Source organism: Mustela erminea, chromosome 5 (assembly GCF_009829155.1).
Source record: "Mustela erminea isolate mMusErm1 chromosome 5, mMusErm1.Pri, whole genome shotgun sequence".
In the NCBI taxonomy this organism is placed as follows: domain Eukaryota; kingdom Metazoa; phylum Chordata; class Mammalia; order Carnivora; family Mustelidae; genus Mustela; species Mustela erminea.
The window spans coordinates 72,149,250-72,170,126 of record NC_045618.1 but is presented as its reverse complement, the minus strand read 5'-3'; the positions used below and the strand labels follow the sequence as shown (position 1 = coordinate 72,170,126).

Sequence of the window (20,877 nt, the reverse complement as noted above, 5' to 3'; positions counted from 1 at the left end):
ACAGAAAATCTCAAGCTGACTTGACATGGGGCTTGATCTCACAAACTTGAGATCATAACCTGGCCTGGAACTAAGAGTTGAAAGTTTAACCAACTGCACCACCAAGACCCCCCTTTATTTCTGTGCTTTTAAGTTTTTCTCCACTGCTAAAGACAAGTTAAACTATAAAACATATGTCACATATAATGTTATTTTTTTAAAGTAGGAATTATTTTTCAGTTGAAGTTTCAGGTGCTTGGCTCTCTCTTTGCATATGACTATTAACAAGATTTAAAGTGCTTCTCTGTGGCCAGTACCTTGTGGAAAATTTCAGATATTCTACCTTCTCTGTTAGAACATATTTTTATTTATAGAGATTAAGAATAACATATTAAACAATTAGGTTTAACTAACAGTAGAGTTTAAGGATAGTTAAGTGTGAGTTGGAATAGTGAGAGGAGGCCAAACTTCATACAGTGGTAGAAGATTGATGGGGGACAAGTTGATGACAGGTCTGGTAAACATATGAAGTGATGACGTAGAAATGTTAGCCACCTTATTTGTTTGTTTGTTCTATGTTTGACTTGTCATTCTTTTCTTTTTAAGTAGGCTTCAGGAGCACCTGGGTGGCTGTTGGTTAAGTGGCTGCCTTCAGCTCAGGTCGTGATCTTAGCATCCTGGGATGGAGCCCTGCATTGGGCTCCCTGCTCAGCAGGGAGTCGCTTCTGTCTCTGCCCCTTCCCCCTGCTCCTGTGCTCTCTCTCTCTGTTTCTCTCTCAAATAAATAAAAATAAAATCTTTTAAAACAATAAAATAAAATAAAATAAAATAAAATAAAATAAAATAAAATAAAATAACATAGGTTTCATGCCCAGCATGAAGCCCAGTGTAGGGCTTGAACTCATGACCCTGAGATCAAGAGCTGAGCGGAGCTCATGAGTGGGATATTTAATGGACTGAGCCACCAAGGTGTTCCTATTTAATTTGATGTTAATTTCAGTGTAATAAACAATGTAATGTAATGTTTTCTAATTGCTGTGACTAGGACTTCCAGTACTATGTTGAATAAAAGTGAAACTGGACATCCTTTTCTTTCTCGTGACCTTGGGGGATTTCCCCTTTAAGTATGGTGTTCACTGTGGGGTTTTCATAGATAGCCTCTAACCCTACTTTGTTGAGGGCCTTTATTATTATTATTATTATTTTAAAGATTTTATTTATTTATTTGTCAGAGAGAGAGAGCAAGAGTGAGCACAGGCAGACAGAGTGGCAGGCAGAGTCAGAGGGAGAAGCAGGCTCCCTGCAGAGCAAGGAGCCCGATGCGGGATTCGATCCCAGGACGCTGGGATCATGACCTGAGCCGAAGGCAGCTGCTTAACCAACTGAGCCACCCAGGCATCCCAAGGGCCTTTATTATTAATTGATGTTTTTCTGTGTCTATTGAAATGGTCCTATGGTTTTTATCTTTCTCTTATTGAAGTTATGCATCACATTAATTGATTTGCAAGTATTAAAACCACCTTTGCATCCCTGGAATAAATCTACTTGATTGTTGGTGAATGATATTTTTTAATGTGTTGTTGGATTCTGTTTGAGTAGCAACCATATTTTTTTAGTGCCAGAAAGCGTGGTAATGTATTTCTTTAAATGAAAAACAGACAAAAAAAACAGGATGTGTGTCAACTTCTAAAATTCATTTCTTAAAAATTTTGTCTTCCAGGAATCTGTCTTAAACTATCGGTTAGACCCTCTTGGCATTGTTGATGGTTTCACTGCCGAGGTAGGGGCAAGTGGTGTTTTCTGCCCCACACATTTGACTCTTCCTGTTGAAGTGTCATTCTACAGTGTTTCAGATGATAATGCTCCCTCTCCTTATATGGCAAGTATTTTAAAAATTGTCTTTGTCTGCTAAAATCAACCAATTTAATGACAAATGTCTTTACAGAGATTTAAGCCTGCTTTCTCAAAATGCTTGAAACAAAGCATTTCCTAAGAGAAAACTAAAGGCTGAATGAGACTAAAATACCAGAGTGTTACTTCACAATCATTGACTAATCCATCAAAAACTAATGATGTACTACTATATGTTGGCTAACTGAACATAATTTTTAAAATGTTACCTCACAACCTCTTTTTCAGCTAGCTCTAACAACAAATTTTCCTCTTTTGCATTTGAGGCTCTGCTGAAAATTTACTTGCTTTTATGTGATTTGAAAAATGAAAAACTATTAGTGGCGCTATAATTTCATATCTTGCTGAGTTCACACAAATTCTCAAGTGCTTACTGTGCACCCTGGTCCCACAAGTGTTGCCTTCCCACGTGATCCTCATCTCGGGAAGATTTAGTTAACGATTTGGTGAAGTAAGTCTTCTGTGAGACCCTTTTACCCCCTTTCTCCTATTTGTATTGAGACCATTTTTTTCTAATCCTAGAGTTGATTTCTAATCCTAGCTATTTCTGTTTCCATACGTATGTTCTAACGGGGAGAGTAAGATAGCCAAGGGTAATTTAGAGCAGTTTTGAGCCTTATGATCCTATGATTTCATCTTTACTGTTTTTGTTTTTGTTTTTGATTGCTTGAGGATAAAACAAGCCTTCAACTGTAAAAATGACACAAGGTCCAAGTGTATGTTTAGTTTCAGCACTTTACAAAAGACAGAGATGGAGAGGAGACTAACAGTGCAAGTCTATAAGAAGTTTACAGTAGTGGTATCAAATAGGGAGTCAGATCTGTGTTTTCATGTTAGGTCTTACTTTGAGAAATACAAATTGCTGTAGTTACAGAAGTTTACAGCTCCGGCCTTGCTCCTTGAATTTCCTAGCTTATCACATGACCCTATTGATTGCTCTCCTAATATCCCTCTCCCCAACCTTCTAGATTATCAAGGACTAAAAGCTGTAAAAAGAGAATTCTGTGCAATTAAGAAACAACAGAGAAAATGAAATTATACATTTTGGGGGACCTAAATATAGCCTGTTCATTATTGGTCCAGTTTGCTCAGGAAAATTATTTTAGCCTTACTGCATTCTAAGGGTGAATTTTTTTTTAAAGATTTTATTTATTTATTTGAGAGAGAGCAAGTGAAAGAGAGCATGAGCAGGGGGAAGAGCAGAAGGAGAGAGAGAAGCAGACTCTTCTACACTGAACAGGGAGCCTGACACTGGGCTCAATTCTAGGACTCTGGGACCGTGACCTGATCCAAAAACAGGTGCTCAACTGACTGAGCCATCCAGCTGTCCCTGAAAATTTTATTTAAGAGCATGACCAGTGTTTCATACTTATATTTAAAAACAACATCATGGTGTCTGCTCATTTATTCAGGTTTTCTTTCCCCAATAACATTTACAATTATGGATCCATAGTCATAAAGATGCACAACAGTAACTATTATCTAAAACAAAGACCCAGGGGTGCCTGGGTGGCTCAGTTGGTTAAGCGTCTGCCTCTGGCTCAGATCATGATCCTAGCGTCCTGGGATCCAGCCCCACATTAGGCTCCTGGCTCAGCAGGGAGTCTGCTTCTCCCTCACCCTCTGCATCTCCCTTTACTCATGCTCGCTCGCTCATCGCTCTCTCTCTCTCTCTGTATCTTTCTGTCTCAAATAAATAAATAAAATCCTTTAAAAAAATAAAAAATAAAACAAAGCCCATTCCTTCATAGACCTGCCCAGTTATCACAAAGCCACCTGATATTCATTTACCATGGAAAAATGTATCTACTTTTCCAGTATAATTTAGAAAAAATAACAGCTAATTTTGGATAACTAGTAACATGGAAAGTACAACTGATGTAAGTTTGGTATCAGAATAAATGTATCATTCTGGAGTGCTTACAATATTAAAATAGAACTATGAAAGGTATCCATTTTGCTTTACCAGGATATCAACAAGTCTCATCAGTTTCACATATTCTATTGACGTTTAATACTGAATGGAAATGTAAAGTCTACAATATTGTAATCTGTCATAATGTACAAAGTCCCCAGTGACTGTTACAATGACTTAGAAACAAGATAAAAGAGCAAATGGCTGGAAATCAGCTCAAGTAAATATCTTTGAGTAAAATTTACAAACAAGAGAGAATTTGAACTCTGCTTTTAAAAAACAGACCAGCATTAATCTTTGATTTTAGCTGACATCTAAAACACATAGGATTAAGAGATACAAGTTTTTGTCGCTTTGTCTCCAGAAAGTACACACAAATGATTATAGCTTTTGATATGGAAAGGGTATGAATCAGGTTATTGAGTTGGCTTAGTCTGTCCTTTCAGAATCCCTGACTTGCTGTTCTCTGATAATATTCTTCAGTAAACTTATCATTATGTAATTAAATTTTTTCTAGGTTATTTTGTTCATTAGGAATGGGTTCCTTTTGTAAATGACCTAGTTCAAATCTTAGACCACAAATCTTTCCTACTAAATAAAATTAATCTTGTTTCTTCAGGGATTCTTATTTACATTTTGGTAGTTTAGTATATTTTCAAAAGATTGATCACATTTTGACAAGAAAGTATATATCACAGACCAGCAGATCTGAGACACCTTGGGATCTCTCATCACAAATAACATAGATGACTCATAAACATACAATTTGGCACAAGGACTGAAAATTCTGTCTTTGTGGTATAGAAGTGGTACAGGATTTTTTTCATTAAATAATCACTTAAAGATTAGCTCAAAGCCACATAATCTCTCTCTAATTTGAGCATCAGTGGTAAAAATGCTATCCAACTGCTACATAACAATATTTCACTGTTTAGAAACTATTGAATGGTGGGACCAGGTAAAATCTTCTAAGGAATGTATGCCAGTGGTAAATTCATGGTATGACTTCAATTATCATCATATTAACAGGACCATATATATTATTTTTTGTATTTGTAATTCACCAAATTAAGATAAACTTCTTTTAGTTTTACTTATTGCATAGTCTCTATAGCAGAGTAATTTGAGGAGTTTTTTTGTGTGATTTTGACCCAACTTAGTTTACCTCAACCTTCCTATTCCATTCTATAATGCCAGAAAAAAATGTATTTCTCTTCTTTATGTTAAACACTATAATTTTTTATAGGTAGATACATTAATATGGTGACCAACTAAAATAATGAAATTATTAAAATATAACAAATAATAAATTAGTAATAATACTAATGAAATTCCACATAGTTTCCCAATTTGTATCTAAAATTCCTAATTTATGAATGCCCCTATTAGTCTTATATTGCTTAGAAATAGTTGTAAATTGTTGGCATATATTCTAACGTTTTAAAAATACACATACTGTCTTTATAAATTGATTTAGTTACTGTTACCATGTTCTGAAAGCTATTAAAGTTAATAAAGGAATAAAGCTATTAAAGGAAATAAATATAGTCTTTTTTTTTTTTAAGGATTTTATTTATTTATTTGAGAGAGAGAGAGTGTGAGAAGGAGGAGGGTCAGAGGGAGAAGCAGACTCCCCTGCTGAGCAGGGAGCCTGATACTGGACTCCATCCTGGGACTCCAGGATCATGACCTGAGCTGAAGGGACTTGCTTAACCAACTGACCCACCCAGGTGCCCCTAAATACAGTCTTTATGGTAGTTTTTGCCCCACCAGTTCTCTTAAATGTATTTAGGGGAAGGTAGCAAGGAAAATGGTAATGTGTTGCCTATAGCAATGTGATTATAAAGATAGCTATTATTTGGTTATATTCTACTTTTTCTGGAACTAGGAAGAAGAGGGGCATTATATACCATAGCTTTTTTTCACATAAACAAGATTGTAAGAGAGAAATTGTTTAAAGCTTCATTATTGCTTTAATTAGGAATGCAGTTTTTTGATAGGCTGTTTTTCATGCTTTAAATGACCATGTGGTAAATCAGATTAGACAAGAACAACCTATGTCCTTTCAGTGACCATTTCCACGAATATTTCCTAATATTAATGTGTTAATTTAATAGTCTGAGGTTGGCACTTGACTCACATAGCAGAGTCTGGCCCTCCTCTTTACGTTTGCATGCTTTTTTTCACCCTCCAACCCTGGTCTGTCTTACAAATAACAGAGATGTTTGATGGGACAGTCCTGTTTTATATTTACTTCTACTGAAGTTTGACATGTTTTGGCATGTACAATATAAAATGTTAGGATATGAAATGTAGAACATGCAATTATTCTATTTACCTACTTGAAACTGTTACCCCAGTTAAATGAATCAGCCTTCCTTTCTGAAAGCTATCTAAGAATTAAATAGCACAATTAACCACCTGTAGTCATTTGGTCATCTTGCCTATCTAGAAACTTTCACATGTGCAATTCTAACTTTCCTTGTTTTAATTTATGCTTGTTTGCTGTCATTTGGGCTTCTGTAGTGACTAGAACATGCTTCTCAGAAAACTACTTAATATAGAATGGTAGTACTTCTCAAACTTTAATGTACATATGATATCATCTGGGGGATCTTAAAATACAGCTTTGATTTGGTAGGTCTAGGGAGAATCATAAATTGTACATTTCTAAGACATTTACAGATGAGTCTGCTGATGCTGGTCTGTAGTCAGAAATCCATATATTAATTTAACTCACCGGCTGAAGAATTAACTTCACTGTTGGCTAAGACTTAGACCCGTTTGCATTCCTGACTTCTTATATGTCCAAAGAACAGTAAATGGATTGCTTCTTCATTTCCATCCTCCCATGTGATAACAAGGGAATAATCCCATTTTCTCCCTTATCTCCCTTTCAGTCAAGGAGCTTCTTATTTCTGGTTTTTATATCTTAATATAAATTTCAAGCAGTGTAATGTTCTATATTAATCATTGCAACATCTCCAGGAAGAACAGTAATCCTTTCTGGACCCTCACTGTTCCATACTCAGAATGTACCTATCGATGGGAATATTTTTGCATACAAGTCAAATTCTAAAATGTTAGTAATTACATGGTTTATTATTTTTCATCTTTTATTTACATGTGCATCAGTTTGTACTCAATTTGTCTTCTTTTATTTCAAGGGTGTGATTACTTTAGAGTCCCTTGGTAAAAGGGGTTATCGAGTACCTCCTTCAGGAACAATACAAGTGGTATGTGTTTTATAGCCTACAATTGCAATAATCATTCTCTCACATACATATAGAACTTAGCCCTTTCTCCTGCTACTGCTGCTGCAACAACTTTGGTAAGTAACAGTGGGGCTGCAGCTTTCTTTGGAGTTTCCCTGCTCTGCCCCAGGAATGGCCATGTGGGGACCTTCATAAAAGGAAAGCATAAATAATCTAATGAAGGTGAATGCTTTAGAAAAATAGTATACGCCAGTTTACATAACTTGAATAGAGCTATTTTCAGTGTAATTAGAACTAACATTACTAGTGCCTTCTATTTAATATAATTAGCCAGACTGAGATTGACCTATTTCAAAGAAGACCTCAACTATTAGTAATGCTTTGGCAGGAAACCTTGGAAAATAAAATTATATGATCCCTAGTGTAATAATTTCAAAGTTAATCTAAGATGGTTATTAAAAGTAGAAATGTAGTCTGACAGATATGAGTGCAGAGAAGGCACCCTCTCTTTTGGTCTAGGTGTTGGTCTTGTTTTGGCTCAGGAAAATTCCTCTAGCCCAGAGCAGTCATTCATCATTGGTCTTGCATTCTCAGAAGACTTATTTGTTATCAAGGTCAGTTTGTGATTGAGTTCATCTCCAAGTCAGACCCAGGATAATCCTGCAGGCCCAGAAGTCTTTTTCCAAAGCTGGAGCTTGTAGACTAAAAAGAATCTAATTGATATTTGTTGGTTATAACTCAATAGAGCTGAAATTTAAAGAGGAAAAAAATACCTAGCTAAGTTCCTTACACTCAAGATCTGGTCTAATTCAGTAAGCCTTCTTATTGATGTCTTTTGGCCTCATTGTGATCACCAGACCACTTTTACTCATCACCATTGTTCAAATACAGCAAGGGCTCTGTACATTTATTTCCTGTCTCACAGGGATGAAACACAGTACTATGTAATACTTATGTGTGCATATAATGCAGTATATTCACATATATAAATTTTACCCAGAAATAATCACTGCATATTAAAGTAATACTTCTATGTTAAATGCATTTCTTGAATTTAAATGAGTGATAATCTTCTTGTTCTCTCACCTCTGGCTACGTAGTTCGTGTGACAGAGTAGGTCACTGGAAAGCTAGCTATCAGTTGTCATAATAATGACCCAGAGGCAGCATATTCATACCTCTTGTTTGAGAACAGCCAACTTTTAAAATGATTAATTTTAAATCTGAAACTTAGGCATGTCTTTCATTCCTTATATAGTTTAATTATGTATAAACATGATTTGAACTCCTGGCTTGCTAGTTGTTGTGGTTCTTGAATGTATTAGCCTTAATCTTAAGACTCACTAGATTTCAAAAGTTGGATCATAATATTGATATATTTCTCATTTTGATTCAGTGAGTGATGTCCAGTGCCACGGATGAGCTTCTGAAAGCATGGGCACCAAGTTACCTATTGATGTGTTGGTAATTTGGTTAAAGTCAGATCAGCAGCTTGGGATCTTGTTTAAAAATTAGTACTTAAAAAAAAATACTATTCCTTCAATTATTAATAGCCATGTATCAGTTGAATTTAATTCAGTCTTCACTAAGGATACGTATTTTGGTCTATTATAGTATTGGTGATTTTTTAAAAGTTTAGTGTCACTACAGTTTTTGCAAGGAATCCAACTGTAAGAACATGAAGTATTATTCATCCTACTTTGTAACTAATAATAATGAACTTTATTTTCTAAACTCAGAAAAATTTCCAAATAAGGGAATTTCTCTTTTTTGAGAACACATTTTTAATTTTATATAACTATATGTACCTAATATACCAAAAAGTCTAGCTTTACCCAGCTATTTTTAAATTTTTCTATTTACTCACTATTAAATGTAAGGAAAATTAATATTCTGAGTATTTCGCAGTTGACACACTTTAATAAAGCTAATGTTTGAAATAAGTGAACTGGAATGTTTTAATTCAGTAAGGGTGTATTTTGCTTACTTTAGTGGAAGCATTTCTTAAAATCTGAACAAAGAGTAAAAGCTGTGTATTACCTAATATGAAATTTATGGCTAAAAATTTTGATTTGTTACAGGATTTTGTATTATTGGTAAATAAAAATTGAAACTTTTTAAAAAAATTGAATATCACGTCATAAACTTTTAAGATGTTATTAACTTTAGTTCCCAAAACTGAATTATATCCACTGGGATTAACTTATAAAAAAACTATTTTATTATTGGCACAATCATTTTGCATCAAATCAACAAACCACTTTTTAAAGAATAATTTTTATGTTGTTTCTTCAGACCTTATTTAATCCTAATAAGACTGTGGTGAAGATGTTTGTTGTAATATATGACTTACGAGATATGCCAGCCAATCATCAGACATTCCTTCGACAAAGAACTTTTTCTGTACCTGTTAAACAAGAAATGAAGAGAACTGTTAATAAAGAAAACATCCGACATGCAGAAGAACGGTTATTACGCTACCTCATACATCTGAGGTAATGTTTCAAATATATATGAAAGTACGTTACTAAAGAAGAACTTCAAAATTGTTGTTTATTTTAACACCTGTCACTTGGACTAGACCAGTATCCTTTGGAATTTGCTTAATTTGGAAACTTTTCATATGCCAAGATGCAGAAAAAACATAGCATATCTTCCTGCAGTCATTGTTACTTGTTGAATTAGGAGAGTTTTCATTTATAGCAATGTAATGTAAAATATTTTATATCAAAAAATGCTCACCTATCTGGGGCAGTGAAACACATTTTGAAACCAATAGAATTATTATATGAACTGCATATGCAGCTCTATATTTTCTAGTGGCCACATTAAAAAAAAGTAGTGAAAGAGAGGAAAGATGAATATATTTTATTTAACTCAACATATCCAAGTGTTAAAATCTGAATATATAATCCACATAGGGGCGTCTGGGTGACTCAGTGGGTTGTCTCTGCCTTCATTAAGGTCATGATCTCAGGGTCCTGGGAGCAAGCCCTGAATCGGGCTCTCTGCTCAGCGGGGAGCCTGCTTCCTTCTCTCTGCCTGCCTCTCTGCCTGCTTGTGATCTCTCTCTGTCTGTCGGATAAATAAATAAAATCTTCTAAAAAAATTATGAATGAGGTATTTTTACATCCTTTTATTGTAAATGTTTGAAATCAAATAGAGATTTATAGGAACAGTACAACTCAATGTGAAGTAGCCACATTTCAGGTGCTCAGTAGCTACATGTGGTTAGTGGCTACTGTATTGGGCAGGGAATGTTTTTAGCTTTCATTCATTCATTTAACAAGTATTTGTGTGTCAGGTATGCTCCTGGGCACTGGGGAAACAACAGTGTGAAAATCTCTATTCTCAAAGAGTTTATATTCTAGTAATTCCATCAGAAATACCTTTTCCTCTGACTTTTGCTACCCAGGTCACAGCACTAGGTTGTGAGAAGCTGTTTGTCGTTGAGGTCCAAGTTGCCAGTATTCTGGGACTAGGTTTTCTGCCCTTAAATCCTAGTGTTGCTCTCAGGCAATGAGCAAATCTATTGGTTAATAGCTGAATAGCCTTACCCCCTGCCCCAAGATTTTATTTGTTTGACAGCACAAGCAGGGAGAGCAGTAAGCAGAGGGAGAGGGAGAAGCTCTCTTAGCAGAGAGCCCAACATGGGGCTGGATCCCAGGACCCTGGAATCATGACCCAAGCCAAAGGCAGATGCTTAACTGACTGAGCCACCCAGTTGCCCCTGAATAACCTTTTGGTTATAGCTCTGTTGTTAGTAATTTTCTGATGTTGTTCATAGTAAGTTCTCAGTCATATCAGCGAGACTAAATCATTTTAGCCTAACTCCCTTGCTCCAAAAGTTGCTATTCCTGAGAAGGAGGCACCTCTCATCCAGGGCCCAGGCAGAAGACCTTTAATCTGCTACTGATGGGGACCACCAGCTATCTTTCAATAGATCTACCTTGTGGTGGTCTAGAATGAATAAAGAGTTGTCCACTCAAGTCTCATACTTGAAAAAGTCTAGTACTGCTTAATTGGTACTTTTGCCTTGGGGTCTTCTGCCTGGTGTTCTGAATCCTGGGGACATGTTAAACTGGCTCAGTGTTTGTTTTGGGGGGAGGGGTGTGGTTTTTCTTTTTTTAAGATTTTTATTTACTTATTTGGCAGAGATCACAAGTAGGCAGAGTTACAGGCAGAGAGAGAGGAAGAAGCAGGCTCCCTGCTGAGCAGAGAGCCCGATACAGGGCTCGATCCCAGGACTCTGGGATCATGACTTGAGCCGAAGGCAGAGGCTTAACCCACAGAGCCACCCAGGCGCCCCTGTGTTGTTTTTTTCTTTTAAGATTTTATTTATTTGATAGACAGAGATCACCAGTAGCCAGAGAGACAGGCAGAGAAAGAGAGAGAGGGAAGCAGGCTCCCTCCTGAGCAGAGAGCCTGATGTGGGGTTTGATTCCAGGACCCTAAGATCATGACCCAAGCTGAAAGCAGAAGCTCAACCCACTGAGCCACCCAGGTGCCTCTGGCTCCATGTTTTTAAACCCAACTCTGCACTACCTGTTATGAGCCTGATGGGAAGTGTTATATAGATTGTGGAATAAAAATCTGAAAACAGACTTGGAAGACTTTAAAAAGAGAAATGGTATGAAATAGCAGACTGTAAGAATAGCTTTCAGCCCAATCTAGATAAGATTCAACTCTCTACACTTCCATTTGATACCATTTCTTCTGAAGTTTCACCACCATAGCGCTACATAAGCAATATTCACTAATATAAACCACCCCAGCCTTTATAATCCCCACATAGTGATCAGATACTTTAAATGCTGTAAAGAAACTTCTTTGGGAAGTATACCACTTATGTATGAGTATGTTCTACTTGCTAAAGGTCTCAGTTTGCTCCTTCAGATTAAGAAGATAAAAAAACTTCAGGCAGAATGGAAGAGTAAGCTGACATTTGGCTCACATACAACTGACCACCAGATGTTTCAGCTAATTTAGGAGTAAAATTCAGAAACCCATAGAGTATTTCTGCTATGCAAAGGGAAAATGAGAGAGATTAGCATTAAAGAGTATGTTTGTATGCTTGACTAGCTTCCAGACAAGTTTATAGGACAAAAGACTCCAGCCCCTGTATTATGTCATAGATACTAGCAGGGTATCATCACAGTTCCATACACAGTTGTGATACCACTTTCATTTCACTACAAACCTTTGTCTTTTTAATGATGTTTAGGCTTTATTTAGCTACTAGCCATTACTAATGATAGCAATAATTCCGCTATACTTGATTATTTTCTGTTGTGACTTTTCAAGTTTGGAATCCTTTTTAATGTACTCAAAATTGGGAGAGGGCAAGTTATGTGAAATGGATGTGACTAGAAGATGCTAGAACTGCAGAGCCCAAATGTAGTGTGATTGACTAACATGAACTGAAACTTGACACTGTAGGTGAGGGAAGGTGCATGTGTTACGGTGTCAGGGATGAAAGTAAGATGGTATGGGAAACAAGCTTTACAGAAAGAAGCGCCTCTGATCATATGAGGAGGAAAGGGAGTGTCGATTGTTCAGGTAGTGAATAATAAGGGAGAAACACTTAACTAGGAACTAGCAGCACAAACTTCGGCAATAGGAGGCTAAATAAATATCTTGTTAAAGAGTCATTCTTAATATTGTAGCAAGACTAATTCTTCCTGCTTTCAAAATTCAAATCCTCAAGTTTGTTTGTTTTAAAAACTCAGTGCCTACAATGTTGCATCTTTCTGTTTGCTTGTCTGTATAGGTTCCAGAGTTCTAAATCTGGAAAGATCTACCTCCATAGAGATGTACGGCTCCTGTTCTCAAGAAAGTCAATGGAAGTTGATAGCGGTGCTGCGTATGAACTCAAATCTTACACTGAATCGCCAACAAACCCTCAGTTTTCACCAAGATGTTGATAAGGAGTGACAATTTAAAGTATTCGCTCAGTACCCAAGTTGGAAAGTAAAAATTAGCGTAGAACGGAGTGTACCAATTAACAACCAGGAGAGTGGATCCTCTCCTGTTATCCTGGACCAGTTTTTATTAAAGGATTCCTGGAATGAGATCCACATATTCCAAGTAGACTGGAAACACTCATGTCCTAATAAGCCTTTTTGTACTGTTGAAACCACTTCATTGGACGTGTTGCAATAGCAAACCACCCCCCCATCCAGTTAGATTAGTGTTGACACATTTTATTTCTCAGTTATTTAATATTTAATGTTTTCCTTAATACTCAAGTGATGTTTGTCTCTAGTGTTCTAATGTAGCACAAATCCTATGTAAAATCATACTATGTATTTTTGACATTAATGTTGAAATCCAAAATATATGCACAAATCTTTAATTTTGTGTGATGTGTTTTAAGTACTATTCATTTAATTTATTGAAAACGAGAATGAAATGTTGAGCTTCTTTAAGATTAACGCACTATGCAAGCATGTGTACTTTTTATATCTCCCAGCTCTAGTTTTCACCCCATCCAGGTTGCTGTAGTCCTTTAACATGCTGTTTTGGCAGTGCAACGTGGACTAAGCTGCTTCACATTCCCTTTGCAAGTTCAAATCATTACGCCCTTTGATACTCCTTCTAGAACTCCTTATCCCTAAAACAGTTCTATTTTTCCTTAATTACTACTGCAGAGGCTTTACATTAAATTGCTGTCCCATGCTAGATAACTTTTGCAAATTGTTAAAAAGAATATGTACTTTGACAGTAAATTAGTATTTATATTGTAAATATACGCAAAAAACAAAGAAATGTGTATTTGGCTTTTATTTTTAGATGAGACATTCATGTGATTGAGTGATTTCTGGTAGCCATCAGACAGTTTCCATTCTAGCTTTATCGCGCAGACGAGAGGAGAGGGAAGTTGTCTTGAGCTTCTTCCCCAAGGAAATTTACCACTTTTTAAAAAGTTTTTATTTATTTATTTTGGAGAGAGAATAAGCAGGGAGGAAGGGGAGGGGGGGCAGACCCCCTGCTGATCAGGAAGCCCAATATTGCTCAGTCCCAGGACACGGAGATCATGGCCCGAGCCAAAGGCAGATGCTTAACTGACTGAACCACCCAGGCGCCCCAAATTTATCACTTTCTTGCTCAGGGTCACAATGGAAGGAAGGCATTTGGCAGCTAGGAAAACTCCTAAGCAAGGGAACTTGGCTGAGTGCAGCAAAAGCCCTCCCTTCATCCCCCTTAGAAAAGTGGTTTTAGATGTTTGTGCACTGACAGTGGACAATAGGAGATCAGATAACAAGGCACACATACAATACCAACAGGGCACCTGGGTGGCTCAGTTGGTTAAGCATCTGCCTATTGGTTTCCATGATTTCATGTGGCTTAGGTCAGCATCTCATGAGTTGAGAAATTGAGCCCCTCATTGGGCCCTGTGCTCAGCACAGGGAGTCTGAAGATTCTCTCCCTCTGCCTCTCCTCCCACACATGCGTGCACATGCTCACTCACTTTCAAATAAATCTTTAAAATAAAATACCAGCTAAGAAAAAAGTCTATTGGTATTCCATAAAGCTTAAAAAAAAAAAAAAAAGTTGTCAATGGCACAAATTTGTGAAGATTTATTCTTAATTTTCAGACCATGGAAGCAACATGGAATTAGGACCCAGAACATTTGGACTGTAGTCCCAGCTCTAATATTATCTAATAGGACTGACTCCAGGAATTCTCTAAACTTTTTCTGGATCTGTGTGATCGAGAAAATGGGGTGAGAATATTGATAATATGCCTGCTTATATTGTCATCTGATTGTTGGAATCAATATTCTAATATATGTATCTTGATTTCTTACACATTGGCCTAAGTAAATATTGGTAATTCTATATAAAACCTGGAAAAAACATCAAGCATTTAAACTATCAAAATACCTTTTTAAAAATTATTATTGTTTCTTTGACCTCTCTAGTAATCCAAAAATTAGTGATGTATGTTGTATGCAGGTGTCTTTTTACGTGGATACCTCACTGTAACCTTTCTAGAATTATTTCTAATAACATGGTTTTCCATGTTTCTGGGCATTTTTTTCCTTCTGTAAGATTTATTTGAGAGAGAGAGAGAGAGAGAGAGTGTGTGTGTGTGTGTGTGTGTGTGTGCATGTGTGTGCGCATGCGCGCACGTGCACGAAGGGAAGAACAGAGGGAGAGGGAGAAGCAGACTCCCCGTTGAGAAGGGAGCCCCATGTGGGGCTCAATCCCAGGACCCTGGGATCATGACCCGAGCAAAAGGCAGATGCTTGATCAGCTGAGTCACTCGGGTTCCCCTTTATGGGCATTTTAAAGAAAATTTTAAGATGACTGAAACATAGGTGCATCCTGTGCTCTTGCTGCAAGTTTGTGCAAGGGAAACATACTGAAATTTTGTCCCTCTTTTTAGGGCCTCTTATGCCTACATTGTTTTTTCCAATTGAGATATGGTCACCCAGCACCTGTCTGCTCTCACTTGCCCTGGCACTATGTCTAACATAATAGTTTTCCCCACCCTTCTGTCACAAGCCGAGACTTGACCACACTTTCCTGCTTCTTCCTCTCCCTCTGACACTTTCCCATTCCATTCCTACCCCCATCCCCAACTTCTCTCTCTCAAATAAAAATCTTTAAAAAATAAATAAAAAATAAAAAGATTCCCTCCTGCCATTTTCCCCCACCAGGACTTTGTCATTCCCAGAACAAAAGGAAAACCTTTCTCTTTCAAGGCTTCATTCTAAGGATTCCTACTCTTTGCTAATTAGCTTTGTGAATGAAGCAGTGACTCTTTTTCAAACTTAAAAGATAGATGCAATACATGGTCATTATCAGATTTTTTTCACATTACTTAATTATGTAAAATAACTATGTAAGTCCCTTTCTCTGTTCACCCTTTCAGCTATAACTTTATAGAGGTGGTCACTGTGAAATCTTGATATTTGACACTCCTTGTGGTCTACTAGACCTAGAAATACAGTGTCAGTCTAGATGGGAAGAAGGCTTTTCATCATGGTAGGAATTCATTCTCAATTCCTAAAATTATATATGCATTGGAATTGGCCCATTCTACTCTATCATGGATTATCTATGAGAAAGATATCCTCTCTAAAAATTTTTATTGTAGTAGTTTGTGAGATATGTATTTTAAACTTGGACCCTCGGAGGAGGAAGAGAACATATGAATGCCTACTGTGAATGTACCAGTCAATGTAAACAATTTATATGTTATTTAATACTTAAAGCCATACTGCAGAGAGTATAAATCTATTCTATAATGAAAGAAAAGGAAGCTTGAAGAGTTTGCCCAAGGTCTCACTGTTAGAAGACTCAGGATTCAAATCTGAGTTAAAGCTTGTCTTTTCCGTTCTACTACTCTGGAATTTTGCCTCTTTCTTCATTCTCTTTCCACTAAAAATTACAGTCTGGCATAAAACATACATTCTTCAGGGTACCTGGGTGGCTCAGTGGGTTAGGGCCTTTGCCTTCGACTTGGGTCATGATCCCAGGGTCCTCGGATCAAGCCCCGAATTGGGCTCTCTGCTCAGTGGGGAGCCTGCTTCCTCCTCTCTCTCTCTCTCTCTCTCTCTCTGCCTGCCTCTCTGCCTACTTGTGATCTCTGTCACAAATAAAATCTTTAAAAAAATAAAATAAAATATACTTTCATCAATATCCTTGGCAATAAAGTGTATAAGTTGTGTGTGATGAGTGAGATATATAAGGCAATGCCTATTGATCATTAGGGGAAAAAAGACTTTAAAAAAAAAAAAAGATTTGGGACTCCTGGGTGGCTCAGTCATTAAGCATCTCCCTTTGGCTCAGGTCATGATATTAGGGTCCTGGGATCGAGCTCTGCATTGGGCTTCCCGATCGGCAGGAAGCCTGCTTCTCCATCTCCCACTCCCCCTGCTTGTGTTCCTTCTGTTGCTGTCTCTTTCTGTCAAATAAATAAATAAAATCTTTTATAAAAAAGGACTTTAGGGAGAAATGTCCTAAAGCCACTCAGAGGCCATTCAACTTAGTATACAGTCAGAAAGCATGCAAATAAAGTTGAGGGAAATTTTAGATACACATTGTGGTAAATATTTTAAGATTTTATTTTTGAGAGAGAGAGCAGGTTGGGGAGTTGGAGGAGTAGAGGGAAAGGGAGAGAGAGAATCTCAAGCAGCCTCCATGCCGAGTGAGCAGCGGAGAGCCCAATGTGGGGCTCAATCCCACAACCCCAAAATCAAGAGTCAGATACCCAAACAACTGAGCCACCCAGGCACCTCATTTTAAGAAATTTTAAAGGTTTAAAGTTTGTGGTGTCTCTTCCAGACCCCACCATTCATCATTCTTTTCAACTCATTCAAAATTTTCCTGTTTGTACTTTTAATTCATATAAAGAACTGTCATCTTAGTCCTTAGAGAAGTGGCATCCACCAGTTTCTAGGTTCCATTTCTGACACTGAAGTTTTTGAAACTGCTCTCTCTTTACAGTTAACTGACCTTACTCAGGTAATGTTTGTTCCCTGGGCTTAGCTCACCATTTATATTCAGGGTTTTGGCTTTCTTTATCTCACTTGGCTTCCTGAGTTGATCTTCCAGACTCTTCCTCTATCTTCCTTTCATAAATGTATTCTGTTCTTGGGGTGCCTGGCTGGCTCTATCGGTGGAGTGTGCAACTCTTGAAATTGGGGTTGTGAGTTTGAGCCCCACATTGGGTATAGAGATTACTTAAAAATAAAATCTTTTAAAAAAGTAAGCTGGTGCCGCTGCCACTGCAACTAAGATGGCCAGGAGACTCAGTCTTCCTCAATGATGCTTGGATCAGGGGGCCAAGTGCTGGTTGCATCTTCACCATGGCAGGGGGGCACACTACAATTCTGTCCACCCTCAGCCCCTTCACCAAAAACAACACCATGATCAACCAGGCCACACCCTACAACTATCCAGTGCCCCTCCGAGATGATGGGGACATACCTGACACACCCAGGTCTCTAGCTTGGAATGGCTAAAGAAATTGTGAGCACCTCTGGTGGCGTGGAGAAGGCTCCTTCCCTGGTGCACAATACAAATGTAAAAAGCTACTCCAGGGGGAAAAATATATTCTGTTCTTGATACTTGCTACAATATCAGCAATGATGCAAGTGGATTTCCTCTTTCAGCTGCTTGAGGAATGGTTGGGGTGGGACATTATCTCCTGTACTCCTACAAACTCTTGAGCTAGGGCACCTACACCTCTAAAAGACCACTGATTTTTTTTTTTTTTTTAAGATTTTATTTATTCACCCGACAGACAGAGATCACAAGTAGGCAGAGAGGCAGGCAGAGAGAGAGGAAGGGAAGCAGGCTCCCTGCCGAGCAGAGAGCCCGAAGCGGGGCTCGATCTCAGGACCCTGAGATCATGACCCGAGCCGAAGGCAGAGGCTTTAACCCACTGAGCCACCCAGGTGCCCCACCACTGATCTTTTTTAAGCTTTTATACACTTACCAAGTTTCAAGCCTGAAAAGTCTTGTGCATGTGTGGATCAGAATCACCAGGGGGAGCTTTGATCAAACAAAAATACTTGAACCTTGCCGCATACCTAACGAAAATCTGTTAATAGGGTTTCTCAGTGATTCTAGTCCCTGTGGCTACTTTAATTAAAATTAAATAAAATTCAAAATTCAGTTTCTCAGTTGCACTAGTCACATCTCAAATGATTGGTAGTCAAATTAGAGTCATTGTTTTTTTGTGGTTTTTTTTTGGTATTTTTTAGATGGGGGTAGTGGCAGAGGGAGAGAGAATCTTAAGTAGGCATCATGAGCTGAGCAGAAATCAAGAATTGGACACTTGGGGCACCTGGGTGGTACAGTCAATTAAGCATCTGCCTTCAACTCAGGTCATGATCCCAGAGTCCCAGGACTGAGTCCATCCAGGGCTTAAGCCCTGCCTGGGGCTCCCTGCTCATTGGAGAGTCTGCTTCTCCCTCTGCCTCTCATCCTGCACAATGCCGTACTGTTTGTTTGTTTGTTTACAAACAAACAAAAAAGGGAGTCAGACAACTTAACCTCCTGAGCCACCCAGACGGCCCTGCTCCTTGTTTTTTGTTTTTTGTTTTTGTTTTTAATGTATGCTCTATGCCCAGCATGGAGCCCAACACACAGCTTGAACTCAAGACCATGAGATCAAGATCGGAGCTGAGATCAAGAGTCGGAGGCTCAACCAACTGAAACACCCAGGTGCTCCTGACTAGTGACAATTGTATTGGTTAGCAGAGATACAGAGTTATTTCCATCATAGAAAGTTCTATTGGACAGCCCTGGCCTGGAATATATAGATAGCACCTAAATCTATGAAGTAGAAGTGATCTGGAGAGTGTAAAACTTGAAAAAGAAGGGGATCCAAAGACAGAATTGTTAGAACCCTCCAATTAAGAGAAAGGTAGAGACTCAACAAAGGAGATTAAGAAGGAATGGCCAGAGAAGTATCCTAGAGGTCGTTGTTGATCAGAGTGTGATTTTAAACATTAAGGTACATGGTTAAGGATGCCGAAGAGTGATACCTGGGGAAGGATGGCTTCTCAGGTCTCCACAATGTGGCACTGACCTTTGTAAATTTTCCATTGACCAAAGTCTGCCTCCCAGAAATTCAAACTTGCCCTCATGTGTGTGTCACTATCTTTCAGAAAGAGAATCTCTTTATCCAAGATCACACATACTGATTTTTTTTTTTTTACATAGTGGCCTCAGATTTTAACTCAAGCTCACAAATACATTGATACAAGATATATACCAGAATGCTAATTTATTAATGAAAATACAACTGTTGTATGTTTCACTTAGCTTAACTAGTGCATTATCCTTTCTTCCTATAGCTCCGTAGGAAAAAAAGGCAAATTTTCAGTAAGTTACTTTGCAATTATGGAAAGAGAACCAATAGTTGATCTTAAGAAGTTTCTCAGTTGGCCCAGCTCAAAACACTCTCAAAGGATATCTTCCTCAAAGAGCTGGCCTCCTTGGTGATTCACAGACCTGTACCCCTGGGGATAAAAATATATGTTTATAAAAAATAAAAAATAAAAAATTAAAAAAAGAAAGGAAAAAAAAAAAAAAAGAGCTGGCTTCTTGAACTCTTGTATTCTAAGTACTTGCTTGCCTGACAAACATCTTCCTTCTTTTCTCCAAAAAACTGCAGTATAAGATTTTGTTTCTCTGGTTGCAATCCCAGTGCAATTCTCCCAGAGTGGGATTCTTCCTAGGAAACTCTGGCTGAACGTTTTGATGGTTTCCAAACTCGCGCAGAATTGCATTCATCATCTGTTGCAGTCTACCAGTTTAACTCTTGGACGGCAACCTAATTTCCAGGTTTCTGAGAGACACTTCACAGGAACGACCCTGTATAGTATTGCCGGTAGCTATTCAGATGTCAATTAGAATGAGGATTAAAGTTAAAGTCAACGGATACGGTAATTAAGAAAGTCATGGATGGGGGCGCCTGGGTGGCTCAGTGGGTTTAGCCGCTGCCTTTGGCTCAGGTCGTGATCTCAGGGTCCTGGGATCGAGTCCCGCATCGGGCTCTCTGCTCAGCGGGGAGCCTGCTTCCTCCTCTCTGTCTCAGACTGCCTGCCTCTCTGCCTACTTGTGATCTCTCTCTGTCAAATAAATAAATAAATAAAATCTTAAAAAAAAAAAAGAAAGTCATGGATGAGTTTGGTGCCAGGGGTTTCCGTAAAGTTGTGGGAGTGGACTCCCGGGAGTAGGCAAATAAATGGAATTTTAATTCCTTCATTAGGTATTTATTGAACATCTAGGACATGCTGGGCTCTGGGAGTAAAATATGAGCAACTATGGACGAGGTCCCTGACCTGATGCGGCTTCTCTGAGCAGGAAAGGTGACATCAATAGAGTAATCATA

General features: G+C 38.1%; 1 protein-coding gene across 8 annotated transcripts in view; it reads left to right on the top strand.

Moving 5' to 3' along the window:
- FAM214A (family with sequence similarity 214 member A) overlaps positions 1 to 13,379 on the top strand; it is a 92,903-nt gene extending 79,524 nt beyond the window's left edge. For 5 of the 8 annotated variants that reach the window (XM_032343765.1, XM_032343764.1, XM_032343767.1 and 2 more), the window contains 4 exons: positions 1,700 to 1,858; positions 6,973 to 7,041; positions 9,315 to 9,514; positions 12,790 to 12,989. In XM_032343765.1, the coding sequence (XP_032199656.1) occupies positions 1,700 to 1,858; positions 6,973 to 7,041; positions 9,315 to 9,514; positions 12,790 to 12,943 (582 nt within the window). In that variant the 3' untranslated portion in view covers positions 12,944 to 12,989. Of the gene's footprint in view, positions 1 to 1,699; positions 1,859 to 6,972; positions 7,137 to 9,314; positions 9,515 to 12,789 lie in introns of those variants that run through there. The other 3 variants (XM_032343761.1, XR_004285836.1, XM_032343766.1) reach the window with 3 other exon arrangements.
- The last annotated feature ends 7,498 nt before the right edge of the window (positions 13,380 to 20,877 follow it).